Raw genomic sequence first — 19167 nt, forward strand, 5'->3', positions numbered from 1 at the left:
TCTGATTCTGGATCAATCTCCTCCAGAATGATCGGAGAGGAGTCAGTGCCCAAAATCTGTCTGATCCTAAGACGGAGGTTGTAATGAACGAAGACAAGATCATTCAACCTCTGCACTGTCAACCTGTTCTCCTCTTCGAGTGGATGTGCTCGAACATGGACCAACTGCGCTCACATCCAGAAGCGCTGCTTGGCTGACTCAGAATACGAATGGCAATTTTTTGAAGTTTTGGGGTTGTGGCCCCAAACATTTGCCACCATCTATCTGAAATAAGGGAAAATAAAAATAATTAGTCTCATTTACAAATTACAAATTACAAGTTAACTCTAAAATTACATAATCAACTTTAAGTTTAGAATCTAGATTCATGAACATTGAATATATTATTTAATTTTTACCTGGCTGTATTGTTTCCCGAGCCATGGCTACCCTGCTAGAGAAAAGTGGCCCTTCTTTATTATTGAACTTATCAAGCTCAATAATTGCAGCACTGCTATCCTCATCAGTACTCAACCTCTGGATCACTGTATATAATCCGGTGAGAACCTCCTCATCCGCCTTGAAGTCAGGACGGAAACGAAATGCCGAATTCAAAAAGTAAGCTGCTGCATGGATGGGTCTGTGGAGCTGATTCTGCCATCTCCTATCAATGATGTCCCTAATAGGGGCATACTTCTCCTGCACTCCTGCATACTGAGCTTTAATGGCCTCCTTGGCCCTATCCATGCCCTCATATATGTAGCCCATAGAGGGCTTCTCCCCATCAGCAGTTCGTAGGAGAGATACAAGAGGCTCAGTGGCCTACATATAAAGTAAAACAAAAATTTGAGTCAAAACTTAAACATAGAATAATTCAATAATATAAGGTAAAACTAAATCATTAAACAATTAGCATAGTAAACTGTAAAATATTAAATGTTAAATTGCAATAAAATTACCTTAAGTATTTCTCTAGCAGGTTTCCAAAAACCATCATCATCAAATATGCAATCCACCACATCTATCCCTGCAGTGGTCGTAGCATAGGAAGATGAAATCCACTCCCGCCCAACAAACATGCTCCTCAAATCATCCCTTGATGTCAACAAGGATTGCAAGGTGATGAAATTCGAGGCAAACCTCGTGATCCCTGGACGAGCTAACTCTTTGTCTCCTGTGTACTTCCTCATTGTGCTAAGGACAAATGAATGATTATAAATAAACTTACATATGTTTTTTGCCCTTTCCACACATGACTTGACCCACTCAAGTTTGCCAATTTCCTCCAACATGAGGTCAAGGCAGTGTGCTGCACAAGGGGACCAAAATATGGTGGGGTGCCTCTCCATCAAAAGTTTGCCTACAACAATTTTAAGATAATTAGAAATTCAAATTTCAAACATGTTAGAACTTAGAACTTAGGAAACTTAGAAATTCTAAGTTAGAATTAGAAAAAGTTCAAAATTCAAATAAATTTATTTTCAAAACTTAAAAAGTTAAAAGTTTACCTGCAGCAACATAACTTGCTGCATTATCCGTCACCACTTGCACCACATGTTGTTCCCCCACCTCTGCTATAACTTCCTCAATAACCTCACATAAGTATGTGGCGTTTTTTACATGAGCAGAAGCATCAATGGATTTGAGGAACATGGTATATCCTACAAGTAACAAAACAACGAATTATAATTACTATTAGCAATCAACAAATCAAAATTTGAAATAGTCAATCACGATTCAAAATTATGTATGTAGGAAAGTAGAATGATCAATCACCTCCACAGGATACAAGAAAATTGAGGAGTGTTCTTCCCCTCCTATCTGTCCAACCATCAGTCATGATGGTGCAACCCTTTTCGATCCACTCCTTTCGGTTGTCCTCAAGCTCATGCCTCATATCCTCAACCATTTCCTCCAGGAGGTATCCACTCAACTCAGCCTCAGTTGGGGCTTTAAACCCCGGACCACAAATGGCAACTGCATCTATCATGTTCTGCCAATAAGGAGTCCTGTCACAAATAGATAATGATATTGATTAGAAATTTAGATGTCAAAAACTAAAATCATAAAACAAGTAGATATAATTAAAGTTTTACTTTTACTTTTAACTTTAACTTTGAAGATAACAAAGAAAAAAGAATCAATTACCTGGCTGCAATAAATGGAATGTTGCAAAAGTACCAGAATTTGCAAATCTCTTTTCTGGCAGCATCATGAATCTCCTTGTTCAAACCCATGCCCTCAAGCGTGGGTTGGGAGCCAGGAGTAGTGTGGGGCACAAAGTAACTATCCATTCTGCTTTTCCGCACTCTAGGCCGCAATAGGTTGGTGTTGGACTGTCTCAGTATGAGACCGACTACCACTAACACTCACATGAGCACTAGCACTAGGATGAAAAGGAGGCCTAGAAGAACCCTCCCCAACACAACCTACAGATGCAGAAGCTGATGCAGATGCACTTACAGATGTAGATGCGGTTGCGGATGTGAGAGCACGGGAGCCAATACCTCTTAACCCTTCAAGTTGCATTTTCTTAGTCAACTTGTCTTGTTCAATTTTTTCTAATGCCACTAAACAAGAGCGTTTTGCCTCAGCGGTTTGTTGAGTGCAAACTGTGACATCATGGCCAGGTATGCCAGCAATGTGGTATTTCAATCTATAGATACCTCCCGAATTTATTTTTTCTTTGCAAAATATACATTTTGTTTGATATTTGGTTCTCCCAGGAAACTCTTCATTATATTTCCAGCATTCATCTTTTTTACCCATTGTGGAAATTGGAAAATGAAAGCAAAGGGCTGCTGCAATAAAAAAATTCATGTAAAAAATCAAAGTTTGCAACTAATAAACAAAAACTACAAAACAACAAACCCTAGTTTGCAATTTAGTAAAACTAAAAATAAAAAACATTCAAGATTTGCAAATGAACACTAAAAAAATTTAACAAAAAATGCATACTACACTAACATGCAAAAAAAAAACCAACACTTACCTCTTGCAAATGAGTTGAGGAGTGTTGATATTGACTCCTTAATGCTCCCAATGCAATTTATGGCCTCCCCAAATGGACTTCTGATCTCTTTGGTGCTCTTCCTTCTTGCCGGTTGGAAACCTATGGATTCTCTTTTCTCTTCTTCTCTCTCACTCTTCCTCTCTTCTACTCATACTAAGCAAATAGAAGGCTCTTTAGGGTTATAACAAAGAGGAAAGTCAACTTAGAAAGCAAATAAAACATGTGTTTTTTTTAAAAAATTGAACTTTCTATCCTTGCTGCCGCGGCCGATTTCTGGCGATACCCGATGGCGATTCTGGCGATTTTTTCCATGAATCGCAGATTTTGGCGATTCAGGCGATTCATGCGAAAAAATCGCCACCAGCGATTTCCGATTCCAAAAAAATCGGGAGCCATGAATCTTATCGCGATTTCGGCGATTTCGGCGATTTCATGGCGATTTTTGGAACTATGATTGATACAAATCTAATACATTGTTAGAGAACATTAATATGATATATATCTTCTACAACACATAGTGGTGTCAATGAAGTAATCTGCCATTGAAATAACTTAAAGATTCAAAAAGAATGAAAAGAGATATTAAGACCCATGTCAGCTCAACAAATTGATATAAAAGAAAAGTTGTGATATGTTAACAACCCATCAGACAGTAAGAGCGCTAAGAATGAATTTGATTGTGCAACCATAAGATGACAACTTCAAAAGAAGAGAATATACACATTCAACGACTTCTTCAACGACCATCATAAATCGACCTCATTTTGCAAAATGATCATTACTACATATGGAGTGATAATAGACAAAGCTGTTTGACTCATTGATTTTGAAACAATTGTGTATGTGAATAAATTTATAAACAACGAAGTCTATAGAGATGCTTAACTGTGACTGTATATGGATAATTCCAAGCATTCAAACTGTTAAGTAACATGGATCGGTTTCTGCAAATGTAATTATATTGCCATTGTTATAGATATTTTCCAAATGCAGATTTGAGGACTCATAAATATGAGAGGAGACATGTCTCTATAGTTAATCATCATTAGTTAGTATAACCATATGTATAATTCATAAATAATTATATATAATATAATTTATGATATGTAATATATATATATATATCTAATGATGATTTAGTATCAATAATAATTCTTATGATCATATCAATCTGATAGTAACTACAAACTTAACACTCCCTCTTAGTTAGGAAGGATTGATATAGAACATATTATGTTCTTGAGTATACGAAGAGATATCATCTCAGTATGATATTCCTAGAATGACATATTTAAAGATATCATCATAAATCCATCAACACACACCTATATATATTACATATATTATATATGGAATTGGCTACGATTCACAATGAGGCTAAATTTCTCAACACTTCTTTTTTTAGCAAAAAGGGAAATTAAGTAATTTTTATAACTTTAATATAAGTTTAAACACCACCTTAAGTGTGGTCTATAATAAATTTAAGTTATGGTGTCCGGCAAGATCCGGCCCGAAAAATCATAACAACTTTCATGGTATCCGGCAAAATTTGGCTCGAAGAACCATGATAAGTTGGTTACCAAGTTGTCCAACAAAATCCCACCCGAAGAACCATGATAGCTCCAACACATTTTGGTGTTAGGAGATAGGTCTACTATTAGTAAGATCGTCACCTTTCAATAGTAACCTTCTATACGTTATCATAACTTCCGGCACTCCAAGACAACAACTTAATGTAGTTTGTTATGATAACAGGTCCAACTATTGATAGGATCGTCACCTTGCAATAGCTCCCCTGTAAACATATACATCGATGAAATATCGTCACCTTTCATGACATAATTACAACCACCTTATGTAGTAACTCACATGATATCCACCATGAACCAAGTCAGAGGGTGGACCCACCATAACTGCTACTAGAGGGTGGAACAAGGGTTTTTACCTCAGACTTCTCTCTCATAGAGGAGAGCGCATTACAAAGAATTTCTCTTAGAACATCTCCTCATAGAGAAGATATTATACACAAAGGATTGCATCTCAAAATTTTCCCTTTGAACATCGATCTTGGGAAGTGAGGTCCTCTAGTTACTTCCTCAAAAACTCTCATCACCCAAGGATGCTTGTTGAACTCACTCTGAATCAATTTTTTGTTTTTATGGTGATAAGTCATCACTTCCTCATGATATACGTAGGAGTAGGCCTATCAACATCATGCAGTCACCCCCATGTATTTCTAGACTCCCTTTGAGTATTAATCTTCTAAGCTCCTGCATTGCCTTAGAAAAAGTGTCATACACCCTCTTAATATAGAAGGAATTTCAATCATTAAAGATGTTTGCTTCAAGAGCCTCACTTCATCCATCTTGATCATTGGGGTCTTTGGAGCTACTATCATTAGATTGAGTCTGCACAATATTTGGTAGCATGTGTAAAAGACCAACTTTTTTTTCCTGTAAGAACATCCTCGAACATAAAGGAAAAGATCAAGGCAAATAACCCTTATAGTATGTATTGAATTATAAATAAGAGAGAGACTATAAAGAGTAGATAATTGTAAAAGATAAAAATACTTATCTACACATGAAGATTCAAAAATTGTCCTTTTAGATTATTTGAGAATGGAACATCTCGCCTTTAATGACAGTTCAAGTGGGAATGGGACATTGACTATTATTCCCCCTAGAATGTAAATTCCCACTCTTATATCCTCCTCTTTGGAGGAAAATCTAAACAAGAGAAACTATCTCAATACAATCCATTTCCTCTAAATTAATATGATTAATTTGAGACTGCCAATTTTGTAATGTCTTCAATTTAGATTTGAAAAAAAAAAAATTGTTGGTGTAATTAAGTATTTACTAATTACTCTTTACTTAAGTTTACTTAGGTTAATGCATTAACATATTAGTTGTCATGTAGACACCTAGGAGTTTGCATATTCACATGAGTTGTCATGTAGTCAACATAGTAGTTTGTACTCCAATTGAGCACATGTTATCTACTACATCTATTTATGAGATACACCTTTGCATTCTTATCCTCTCATTGTTGCATGTACATTCATGCACAATGGAGGATAATCCACACTTGGTGGACATGTGCTTAGTTGTGATGCTTATCTCTTTTATGACTACTAGACATCAGTTGCCTTTATATACAAGGCACTTCTATGATGTAATCATCCAATTATCTGATTAATCCAATCATCTAATATCCATTCTCATTTGATCATCATTTGTCCCGCTTGTGCTATCTACTGAGCTTCTTGATCTTGGTGTTGAATTATTGCCTTACGCAAATTCTTACATTGTATCTAAGCTATACCAAATTCTTACATTTTATTAGAGCTATACCAAATTCTTACATAGTATCAGAGCCATAGGAGTTTCATTGCATAGCCATTGGAGAGATTTTTTTTTTTGCAGGTCAAGATTGGAGCTTGTTGGTGTAAATCAGATATTAGTATCACATTCAGAAGGTCAAAAAACCACCAAATTGACTTTTGTTTCATCAAAATTGGACATCTAAGGTGAAATCTAGAGTCATTTGATTTTTGGAGGTGCGACGACGATGATTCATGAAAAATAATTACAGAGGTGATTTTCAAACAGTGATATCTCCCTCATACGGACTCTTTTTTTTGAGCAATTTTTTTTGTTTTGGGGGAGAATTTCCTGATCTACACATTGGTGCAGGTTGTTTGTGATCTCTGTTCTTGAATTTTTTTGAAAATTTGCCAATCCCAATTTTTACAACTTTAGAGGCTTTGTTTGGGCTCATATGGACACATTCAAGTGCTATTTTTTTGAAAGTGCATAATTTTTTGTCTACTTTCAAGATCTAGTATCAGCTTGGAGTAATTTTGAGTAGACAGTACTTTCAACATTTGGTCATTTTTGGCATATTTTGGCACTTGTAATTAAGTAGATCCTTGAGAGGTCTTGTGTCTTATCTTGTTGAGTCATATATAGCTTCATATATGTGTTGTAACCATCAAATCGAAAGTTCGCTTTGGTTCATTTTGACAAGTGGCAATTATACATGCACTTAGTATAAAGTGCCAAAAATCTATTTGGGGGGTTGCATTGATTAATACATCATGGATGAGGAAGATTTAATTACCTTGAGAACACAAAACTATAAGCAATGGAGTGAATTAGTTCTCACTTGTCTTAGTGAGCATAGTGCTTTGCCATATGTGAAAGGACTTCCATAAAATGGTGACACTGTAACAATCATTTGTCGTGCACTCTTTCTACATATGGATATGGAGGTTATGGATTCACTTGATGACATGAAGTCAACTGATTTTTATGATATTTGGATCTGTTTTTGTGAGATGTATGGAGATCCACATGTTCCGCCATTCCCAAAAGATCTTTTACCTCCAATTGTAGCTACTAATTCTCCTATTGATATTGCATCTACTGTTTCTCTTGATGATGCTTGTATTGACACAGTCGTGGATTCACATGATTCAATGCAGCAAGATATTCATTGTCTTCCAGACTCTGTTCCTTGGGATGACTTCTTGACAGACGTTGTAGATTTGTTTGTGAAGTCTTACATTGAGGATATGGGAGACACTATTGATGATATACATCTCTTTATTAAGGATGATCCTTCTTCAATTGTTGTGAGGGAACACTTTAACCCTCATGATTCTCCACTTGATCTTTCTTTCAAGTTTGACATGATTGTGGATACTTTCTTACAACATTTGCAGGAGGTCCCTTTCACTTCAGAGAAGACATTTGAGTCTTTGAACATTGCTTTACATCAATCTCAAACTTCACTTGAGATGTTAGATTGCATGGTTGATCATACTCATGTGTTGTAGATTCCTATGCAGTTTCCTAAGATAGATTACATTCTGAGAGTTCTTCCTATTGATTGGGGAGGATTCTTTTGTACACCCATGCCACCATTTCTTCCCAAGGGAGAAATATAATTCAGTTTTCATGGTGTAGCTTCTACATTGATCTAGGAGCATATTTCATGGGTGCAAATTCTACATTGAGGGGGGGTTTCTTTGTTTCTCTTCCTACTTTTGTTGAGGAGGCATCTTGGTCTTTGGAGTTTGATCCACATTCCTATAAGGAGCAGTTGCCATTGGTTCCTTGTCTGTCACCATCTTCAATTGGACTTGATCTTGATTGGTTCGGACATCTTCATTATTCAAGGGCATGGTGACACATCTTCAGACTTCAGAGACAACATACTTCATATGGATTCCCTTTCCATCTTCCTATCCACAATGGGAAGCCTTCTTGCATTTGTATTTGGTGTATCTTCTTCCTAAAAGAAGAAATGTTGTTTGTATGCATTGGATTTTCTTTTGTCTTCAAGCACTCATCATTAGGAGATCATTCACTAAGGGGGGGATTTCACTTCTCTGTATTTCCTTCTTATGGAGGGATTCTCTATTGTATATGCATGATGTATGTCATAATAGGGGTCTTGATTACTCCATCCATACATGCATCTTAATTTATTTTTTCTTCTTTCTTTTTGGGGGAGGGTTTTTCCCATGTGGTTTTCCCTTTTTCTTTGCTTTATGAGAGATTGCATTGCATATCATTTGCACTTGCATATTGTACCTGGGTACCTAACATGGCCTAGTAGCTGGGACCCATCATACATTTTCATCTAGCTTTTGTGAGCTTAAGTGCATTCCTCTAAGTTGCACTTAAGGGGGGGTGTTGGTGTAATTAAGTATTTACTAATTACCCTTTACTTAAGTTTACTTAGGTTAATGCATTAGCATATTAGTTGTCATGTAGACACCTAGGAGTCTGCATATTCACATGAGTTGTCGTGTAGACAACACATTAGTTTGCACTCCAATTGAGCACATGTTGTCTACTACATTTGTTTATGAGATACACCTTTGCATTCTTATCCTCTCATTGTTGCACGTACATTCATGCAGAATGGAGGATAATCCACTCTTGGTGGACATGTGCTTAGTGGTTATGCTTATCTCTTTTATGACTCCTAGACATATTAGTTGCCTTTATATACAAAGCACTTCTATGATTTAATCATCCAATTATTTGATTAATCCAATCATTTGATATCCATTCTCATTTGATCATCATTTGTCTCTCTTGTGCTATCTACTGAGCTTCTTGATTTTGGTGTTGAATTATTGCCATAGGCAAATTCTTACATGGTATCAGAGCAATACCAAATTCTTACGAAAATTCACTCAAATCCTCAAAGTACTTTTGTCGAACAGTTACTTGCATGTAAAGATAGTTTGTTGTGAATTCTTGAATTCAAGTATTGTCTCAGATTTGTAGAGTTGCTCTCAATGAAATTGGCACCCATATCAAGGTTTAATAATTCACCCAGTCCTCGGACAAAACATGAATTGGACTGTATTGTATTGCCCCATTGTTGCAGGGACTATCTATGGTTGATTGATTTCAGTCTTGCAATCTGAATTGGTTGTGGCTAAGGGATTGAGTTTTGTCGATAACTTTGCCGATTAAAACAATTACAAAAAGTATTTCGCATTTCTCCTTTCTTACTGCTATTAATAAGAGACTTGATGGAGCCTGATAAATTGAATGAGCCCCATATGTATACATATATATAATCGGATATTCATGCTTTGTATACTGTTGCCAATCAACATCATATTTGTTACGTAAGGCTTTTGAGGACAATGATAGAAGATGTGCCAAATTCTGATAAATTTTGTTTCTGTCTTTACTGTTAAAATATTCATTTCCAGATTTTGGATTTTGACCTCCAATCCATATGAATATGTGATTCAGTCTGCACTCTTTGATTTCTGAATCTCATATAAGGGGACCAATCCAAATGAGGAACATCTTGTAAATTGCACTTTTTGATTTGGCTCTTGCACTGTCAATACCACTATCGACAACTTTTCCAAACTCAATGTGATATATATATCATCATGACTTCATAATAGAGCCTCATGTTCGCCTTTGTCATGTATTCAAGGATCTAGCGTATTGCCAATCTGACTTCCTTGTTAAGCAGACTTGATATTTCAGGTTATATATATGTTATACGTAAAAAATCTTAGCCCTTTTAAACATGTCTGATTATAGTCGCTTCTTCTCCCTCTTCTTAAACACTGGTTGTGTATTATTTTTACTGTTTGTTGACCGCTTGCCTTCATACATCTGCTACCATGTAATGTAGCATGTGATCAGTAGAATCTATCTATATTTCAGTGATTCCTCTTATCATTTCATTCTATGCTTGGATTCACCTTCCGTTTATATTCTTCCTTCAATTTTGTTGTGATGTCTGCCTTGATACAAAATATAAATATTTGATCATCTTCAATGACGCCTTATCTCATTTGCTCATTAAAATCTATGAAACACACTCATCTTTTGAAGTCGTGCATAATCAGAATAACTTTCTCTCCAATCGATCTACTACTACTTGGCTTCCTTTCTGTCAAGATGACATATAGAATTCTCCTTCAGTATTTGCACGAAGATTCTCTTCACACATTGCGTGTTGTCGATTCTTTTCGTTTTCATAAAGTGTGCTTTTGTTCTCTTTTCCATATGAAGCAACACAATTGGTGAATCTTTGAGATACAATATTGGATGATTTGATTCAAATATCCACTAGGGTTTATAATAGCATTTAAGATTTGAATGAATCGTGCCATAGGTAAAGGGAAATAATGGTGACCAGCTTTGATGAACAAGCACCCAAGTTTAAGAGTCTGGGCATTAATTTGCACATTGAATCCTCTCAAATAATCACCGAGCATTAAGTCCTTTGCAAAAAATGGTTTTCAAGTACAGATCGAGAGCAATGAATAGACTTGGAATGGTGTTGAAATTGTTGCATCCAAGACTTGATGTAGATTGCCAAATGCAACACCCAATTTAGGGTTATAGCGTTATAGCAATTTTTCATCATCTATCAATTTGTGGAAATGACAAATCTCCCAAACTTGGGTAAATATATCAATGTTTAACCACTATGATTTTCTCAACAAGGTTAACTACAATATTTACTCTGCTAAGATTTGCACATAGTTGTTCCAAATACTTCATATATAATATCATCTCTCTAAAAGAAAATATGAGAGGACTGAGGCAATTAATGATATGAATTTTAGTATTCTTACGACAACCACAGACTTAGAACATCACAACTCCTTAAGTAAAAATCTCTTCTTGAAAATATCCATTGGCTTCAATATTTCTGAATGATGTAAATGTGCAACACAATGAAAAATTTAGTTGTTTTTAATCGTCGGGAATATGTCGCAGGCCAAATTATTGATAAAGTATGAAAAGTATATCTTAATAGTGATAGATTCAACCAAGTCTTGATAATATAGGTCTCGTCGGTTACTTGTGTAGTTCACTGTCTATCTTATTCACTATGTGCGCATCATTTCTCTCATATGCAGCTTCAATGATCTCAGTGGCATCATCATCTACCACTCATAGTAACACATGATCTTTGGTCGATGACATTGAGTCCTCATACCTAACTCGGCTAGTGGTCCACTTTACAGTCGGTAGAGAAGATATTGAGCACATTATGATTCTGATTATCTTCCACAATGATGAGACATCTACAATGACACGTCATTTGGAAACTAGAGATTTTTTGGTTGAACAATTGGCCTAGATCTGTCATATTTAATCCCTTCCCACTGAATATACCCATCAATGCTTCTACATTTGAAGTTGGTCCCTATAAGCTTTCTTTTATCATTTGTATAAATTTGTAGTTAAGCTCTGATACCATGTTAAGTAACATAGATCAGTTTCTGCAAATGTAATTATATTGCCATTGTTATTAGATATTTTCCAAATGCAGATTTGAGGACTCATAAATATGAGAGGAGAAATGTCTCATGAAGAGACACGTCTGTATAGTTAATCATCATTAGTTAGTATAGCCATATATATATATAAATATAATATGATGATTTTCTATCAATAATGAATCTTATGATCATATCAATGTGACAGAAACTACAAACTTAACACATACTATGTGCCGTAAGTTCATTGAATAGCAGCGATAGTAGTATTCAAACATAGTAGTGATGAAGACATTGTGTTCTGATTTGTTCGCTAAGTTCATACTATGCCGAGAAAGGTTTTCTTGATGTCAAAACAGGTTAAATGACTTTATGGCATTAAGATTGGAAGAGGAATATTGTCTTGAATTAAAGAAGTGTTGAATATGAATTCCACATTATGTAGAAGAGATGCCATTTGAAATAACTAAGATATGATTCGTATTTGAAAAGTCACAATTGACAGTGGTTGCTATGGTAGCAGAACAAATATTATCATCACCAAGCAAGGTTCGATATATTAAGTTAATTAAAGTTTGATATATTAAATTCACAAAGTAAAAGGATGTCTTAAACAGGTTTTAATCCATAAGGCACGATTAGTTTGCATATTCAATCTTGAAAAGCTGGGATCATAAAAGGTTATAAAGGTGTGAACATTCAAAATATTTCAAGTATATAAGTAGTAGTTGAGGGAGAAAAAAAACAAATTAGTGTTAGGTGGAAATGAATGTGGAAAAATAAAAATATGTGAGCATGAAAAGCAGATCAATAGAGCAGAGTAATTAAGAATGATATAAGGGTGAAGAAATATTAAAAAAGAGGTGCACACACACACAACACACACACACAACACACACACACAACACACACACACACACACACACATATATATATATATATATATTAGTGGAACACGGGGACTCGCACCCCTCCCAAAAATTCTATGTACCCATCCCTGAGATATCCCCACATTGGGTGCTTGGAGTACCCGAGTACCCACCTCCATTCCACAATGATGTTGCGGCCGGGATGGGTTCTTGAATTTGTATGTGGATTTTTGATTTTTGAAAGTTACTATTGGGTATATGACTATATTAAATGTTCAATTGTTCCAATTAGTGTTGCAATTTTGATATGTTCAAGTATTTCAATTTTGTATGTCATATAGAAACATCATTTCATTCTGGCATTTCAAGTTCTACATGTATAGGATACAACACCCCCCTGCCCCACTGCCATCCCCCCACAGGACACCACCCCCCCCCACCGTCTCGAAATTGAGGCCCTTTATCCCCCATCTCAGAAACTCGTCTCGGTGTCCTGACCTCATGACTTACCCTAGTACTGATGTTAGACTGATATAAATTTGATAGAGTGTGAATGACATATATTTATATAATGTGTGAGATAGAATAACAGAAATGAAACCAGATAAGGAAGATTGCTGCTCTCTTGAAGAAAATATAAAGAAGGAAATTTGCAGATGTAAAGATAGATTTAAAGCATATATAAATATCAGATTGGAGATAAATTGTGAAATAAAAGTATCTATCATCTGTTGAGAAAGGAATGAGACGAAAGGTGGAAAAATCAGATTTCTTCAGAAGTGAGAGTTGGTTCTTTTAGTAGGTTGGTGCCTATGAAGTGTGAGAGTCAGTGCTTCCAGTGAGTCAGTGCTCATAAACATAGGAGTTGGTGCCTACAAAGCATTTAAAAGATCAAGTTGATATATATATATATATAGATATATGAAGCAAGTATTTTGCCGTGGTTTTCTCCCGCATTGGGTTTCCAAGTAAATGTGTCATTGTGTTCATGTGCATAATTGTTTATTTAAGTAATTGATTCTATTGTGGTGATTGAAGTTTTAATTGACAAAATTTGATATTACACTAAGTCACCCTCCATTTTCTGTATAATGGTGTGCTCTTTAAATGTGTCCTAGACTCCTAGGTAACGTAGGAAAAAACTTTTAAAAACATTGAAAAGAGACAAAAATTACTTGTTTTGAAATCTAAAGGTGTTCCCATACCAGAAATATGGAAAGAAAATAAAATAGAGTGTTCTGCCAATGAATTGGCCAATTGAAACGTTTTCTAAAATAGTATAATGCAGGGTAGCATATAAGCTTTGCTACAAAATGATTATTCGGTAAGTTGAAGTTGTCAAAGTTATTGCTAAGTTGACAATTGAACAGTTGAATGATATGCGAGTAGACGGCTAGCCTTATTGTATGATGTGAATGGATGACAAAATGTTACTGACTACATTGCTTTCCAAATTATTTTTAAAATGAAAAGAATGTTCAATCATAGAGATTAGTTGAAGTTGTCAAAGTTATTGCTAAGTTGACAATTGAACAGTTGAATGATATGCGAGTAGACGTCTAGTCTTATTGTATGATGTGAGTGGATGACAAAATGTTACTAACTACATTGCTTTCCAAATTATTTTTAAAATGAAAAGAATGTTCAATCATAGAGATTTCTGAGAACTTAATAAGACCCTAAATAACTACAGTAAACATGTTTAGGTTCAAGTAGAATACAAGAAAAATGCATATTATCCTCGCAAAATTTTCCAGTAAGAAACTTAAGGAATATACCATCCATATAAAAATATAATCATTTAATAAAAGAGAAACATTTCTCTTAGCAGGTAGAGTGAAATGGGCATGAATTATGCATCTTCAAAGACTTGAGGTACAAAACCAAGTCATCTTCAAAAGCTTTGCTATAAAACCAAAACTTCACATTAAAAGTCAAAATATTGGTTAAATAAAGTAGAAAATAAATAAGATAGATATGCTTACTATCAAAAGAAACATACATATTACAAATACGCAATGACCAATCTTTTGATGTCACAAAGAAATGACACCTTTGTGCAGTAGCAGGCTGCATATAAACATCAGGCTGATGTTTTATGCAGCCTAGGGGTTTTTCTTGTACAACTTGAGAGAGAAAATATTATGAAGACAGAAGGTGACATGCACATAATATATTGTCTTTACTTCTTGCAATGAGACTATACGTAGTGAAACTGTAACATTGACGTATTCATCAAGAAAAGCAATAATATGATAGCCTAAAGTAGCAATAAATTCATTACATTTAGCTAAGAATATGGATTATTTCTTTCACGAGAACTAGTTTACAAGGCTATTATTCTAAAAACATGATGCAGCGAGAATCCGAAGGTACCCCTACTGGAGGTAATCTGGATCCCTGCAAATAACCACACAGCAGAAACACAACACAAGATACACAATCTGATACCAAATGCAACTCTTTGCTCATAAAATATAACTGTTTACATGCAATATGCCCAGCTGTAAGGCCTTCCGGGTTAGGGCCAAATACAACAACAATTACAAAACAGTTCTGCAAGATCCCACAAGATCCAACTCACAATCCTAATCCAGCTAGTTCAGAGCACCCCACATGCCATCTGTCTGTAATTTAACGAAGATAAAGTTAACAATAAATTTAACATCATATTTTTGTAATTTCTCTATACTAATCTAAGTGATCTTTGACATTCAGTTGGATATGCTTCCTACTAATTCTTTTGTTTATCGTGTCCATTTGATACATGTAGTAATTTACTTAATTTAAATGAAAATTGAATTTCTATATAATAAGTACTGGATAAAAAAGTTAATTTGGTTGGGGTTGTATTGGTATTGAAGTCGATGGTCCTCTTAGGTGACTTCTGGGGTGCTTTGCCTTTTTATTTATGCATTTCTTGACTCCTATTCCTGTCCTGGAGGTGTTTACGGTTCCGTTTCCCTTTTTTGGAGTTATTATGGATTTACTGGAATTCCGTTTTTCTCTATTTCAATTTTTAAGAGTGTTAAACTATTGTAACTTCTTGCTTACTATTTATAACTAGTCAAAAAAGTTGTTTGTGAGACATTAGTCTTGGAAACATGACGGGCTGAGTATCCACTTGCACATTATTTGAAGATAACTTTTCAGTGCAGTTAATTGAATGCTAAATCACTAAAATGTATTTATTGTGCATGCAGAATTCAACAGAGGTTCGCTCCCTATGATTATCAAATTATTCAGGAAAAATTTAGGAATGAACCTGATGAAACTACTCGAGATAATGAGATATTAAATGATCTGACACCAGATCAAGAGAGAAGTCTAGCAATTTCGCAGCTTCCCCCCCAAAGGTCAAGGCATACGGGATTTGCTTTTGATTCTCCGGGTTATGAGTCTTTCTTTGCATTGCAGAAAGGGGTGCTCCCTCCTCCCAAGGCATGGGATGTGGCCCGGAGAGCAAGTATGAAGCCACCAAAGAGGAATTTTAATAGCTGAAAGAATCCTATGTAAATTGCAGCGACTGCATTTTCTTTGTCTTCCCTACTGTAAACTGTGAAGTTGCACCCAACTCTGATGAATTCAATCCATTCTTTGTAGTTAAATAATAGATAGAATGTATGTATACTTAGTATAGACCTATTCAAAATTAGGAATTTTGTCGGTCACAGATGTATCATTATTTTTCATTATGAGTTTCTTATCGTTTCCAATCATGCATTAAAAGTTCTTTCACTGTGGAAGGGCTTGTTGAACACTACAACTATTACACTTAAAGAGTCTCGGAGCCTTTTATAACCGAGTTATGCATTTCAGTTCAACAAAGACTCATAATGTCGGAAATGTTCTTGCCGTCGACGAAGCAACATGTCACTCGTTGCTTGGTTTTAATTCTAAATGATGTATCGAATTCTTATTTCTTGTTTGAAAATTTATCAGCTTATCATTTTGATTATGGAGCTTGAAGAAATAGAATACAATGCAATGTGCTTCCAATTTGAATCCTGGTTTTGGATGGAAAAAGTTCTGCATTTCTTTTCCTGGGCATTCCGCTGATGCTGTACTTCAGAATTTTGTATGTATTCAAATATTACTATTTATAGCAAAGATAAAGTTAACAATAAGATGGGGCTCTGTGAATTGTCGCGACTTTCATTAGGTATTAACCTGAGCTTCAAAGAGTTTTTATCCCACCCCGGAAGTCGTCAACGCATGAATAATTTTATCTCCGGGTTTGTTCTCTGAAAGTAAATATTTTTTGGACTACGAAACATGCAAATGGAATGAGTGCATCAAATCAAATGAAGCTACGGAGGGTTTTATGGTGCAGTTCGTTGAAAGGTAAACAGTTGGGAGTCAGAGGCTGCTTCTCAATTCTTTTGGTTACCTGTTGCCAAGCATGTAAGTACATATAAACAATTGCCTGATCACCTTGGGTATTGCAGGGACGAGCCTCCACCGAACAACTTCAGTTATTGTGATATTGCTATCAGGATTTAACTATGTGATTTTGAGTCAAACTCATTGACCCATATTTCATGAGTAGTGATTCAACATGAATCCGTCTCTCATGAGAATAAATGGAACACTTAGCACTCATTGGATCTAGGTGATGCTCACAGGGGTGAAGCACCGAGACTTCCCGAGAGGTCACCCATCCCAATACTACTCCCTGTGAGCATCACCTAGATCCAATGACTGCTAAGTGTTCCATTTATTCTCATGAGAGATGGATTCATGTTGAATCACTACTCATGAAATATGGGTCAATGAGTTTGACTCAAAATCACACAGTTAAACCTTGATAACAATATCACAATTTGACTTGCTGTGGAAATTACCTCCTACTTATCAACTTCAGTTATTGGAAGTATATATAAACAATTGCCTCATCACCTTGCGTATTGTTGGGACGAGCCTCATTGAACATTGCAATGGAGGCACGAAGAACATTGTGGATTCAAACTATTCAAACAATTCAGATCATCAGGGATCAGAAACAAAAGATGAGTGGAAAAGGCAGATAAGATAATTGTCAACAAAGAAAAGGAAATACTAGTCGACAAAAGGAATATACATGTGCTTAAAGTGCTTCGTTTGATATGACAATGATGAGAAAGGAAAGACACAATGAATTAATAAACCCTTAGAGTGAGTAAATACGATTGCACCAAGAATGACTCAGTCTTGGTTGAAGAATGCAATCGGTCAAAGATTTTTAATGGGAAAATAGGATATGAAAAATGAGATAGATAATATATAAATGAGATAGATAATATATAAACAATGAAAATTCCTCACCTTGGTTGTAGAAGGCAACACATCGAGCCAATCAAAATCGAAGTCACTGAATGTGGATTGGATGGAGGCACACACTGAGCATATCATCAATTGGGCATTATCAATGGTACAAGCGAAGTATTGTCTGATATCACTCAAATGAATGTATTAGAGGGTGCAAGGATATTTCCGTGTGGATAAGGTAAGAACAAGACCCCAAAAATCTTAAAGAAACGAGAAGAAAAAGGCTTGAACATAGAGTTATTAGGTGGAATTAGCCATCGAATAGCCCAAAAACGAAATAAATGTAAGTATAAGCATGGGCATAGTATTATATGGAGGAACACTTGGACAAAGAATGATCATCCTCAGGAAAACTAAGGTTAGGCAAGTACGGGGGACTCACCGCTAACTAGGTGGGAAATCAATGACAGTGATCTAATATAATAAGGGACCACTAGGATGCATTTGAAAAGTGTAAAGACAAACTTAACAACATTTGTTGATACATTCCCTGTTGATGCGAATGAGGGCCTTGAAAGAGCATCAAAGAATAATGGAAGCATGATTTTTCGCAAGCATTATAGTTGGAAATTCTCTGGTAGACAAGTATGTGAACTGGGTAAGCATAGACAAGGTATGTGAACTGCTTGATTGAATGCCTCAAAGAGATGATGTCACTTGGAACAACCTTGGTGTTGTTACAGTGACCATGCTGATATCACTATGAATGCTTTCATTGTACTTATTGTGATAATGAATATCATTGTCATTGTGGAAGCTTAATTCTGTAGTGAAACACATATTGCATTGGTGCGATCTCCAATAGGTGTGATGTCATATAACATTGGTTAGCTTGGGATTACAGTCGATTTGAGATGTCAAGATTGTTAGCCTTCAATACGAATTTTACAATCATGTTCACTAAAAATTTAGTTGCTAAAATAGTATATCGTTGGTGACAACAATAAGATGGTGGTCCACTAATAATCATCTGGAAACAACATTCTTGTTCAACCAAATAGGTGACTCCTACATTTTGAAGATTATCGATGCTTCGTAGAGCCTGATTGCAACCAACACACGAATTGTATATCATCATTGCTGAAGATTAGACAAAAAGGAAAAAGTATCATTGACTCGATTCGCCCATGTGAATCCGTAGATCCTTTGTGAGTATGGGAGTTGTTGGCCAGCTTAGAGATACAAAGTAGTAAATATATTTGTTGAATGCG

At 35.5% G+C, this 19167-nt stretch overlaps 2 protein-coding genes across 2 annotated transcripts in view; one reads left to right on the forward strand and one right to left on the reverse strand.

The window, feature by feature from the left end:
- ALA3 (aminophospholipid ATPase 3) overlaps positions 1 to 16654 on the forward strand; it is a 151550-nt gene extending 134896 nt beyond the window's left edge. The window contains exon 27 of the mRNA XM_089816482.1: positions 15853 to 16654. Coding sequence (XP_089672608.1) covers positions 15853 to 16150 — 298 coding nt within the window. The 3' untranslated portion in view covers positions 16151 to 16654. The remainder of the gene's footprint in view (positions 1 to 15852) is intronic.
- Positions 388 to 2385, reverse strand: LOC149576152 (uncharacterized). Its single transcript, XM_089814792.1, has 5 exons — positions 2128 to 2385; positions 1756 to 1988; positions 1488 to 1640; positions 939 to 1339; positions 388 to 801 (listed from the first exon to the last, which is right to left on the reverse strand). The coding sequence occupies exons 1-5, from the start codon at positions 2271 to 2273 to the stop codon at positions 388 to 390; spliced, it is 1347 nt and encodes a 448-aa protein (XP_089670918.1). The 5' UTR covers positions 2274 to 2385.
- Positions 16655 to 19167: the final 2513 nt, after the last annotated feature.

The sequence above is a fragment of the Cupressus sempervirens genome, chromosome 1 (genome assembly GCF_028749045.1).
Source record: "Cupressus sempervirens isolate cs-2001-9-10 chromosome 1, ASM2874904v1, whole genome shotgun sequence".
Classification (NCBI taxonomy): Eukaryota; Viridiplantae; Streptophyta; class Pinopsida; order Cupressales; family Cupressaceae; genus Cupressus; species Cupressus sempervirens.

Coding starts and splice junctions, on each gene's coding strand:
- LOC149576152 (XM_089814792.1), bottom strand. CDS start 2,273: ATGGATAGTTACTTTGTGCCCCACACTACTCCTGGCTCCCAACCCACG. Junction 1,340..1,487: donor AGCAAGTTATGTTGCTGCAG/GTAAACTTTTAA, acceptor AAATTGTTGTAG/GCAAACTTTTGATGGAGAGG. Junction 802..938: donor CTGCTAGAGAAATACTTAAG/GTAATTTTATTG, acceptor CTTTATATGTAG/GCCACTGAGCCTCTTGTATC.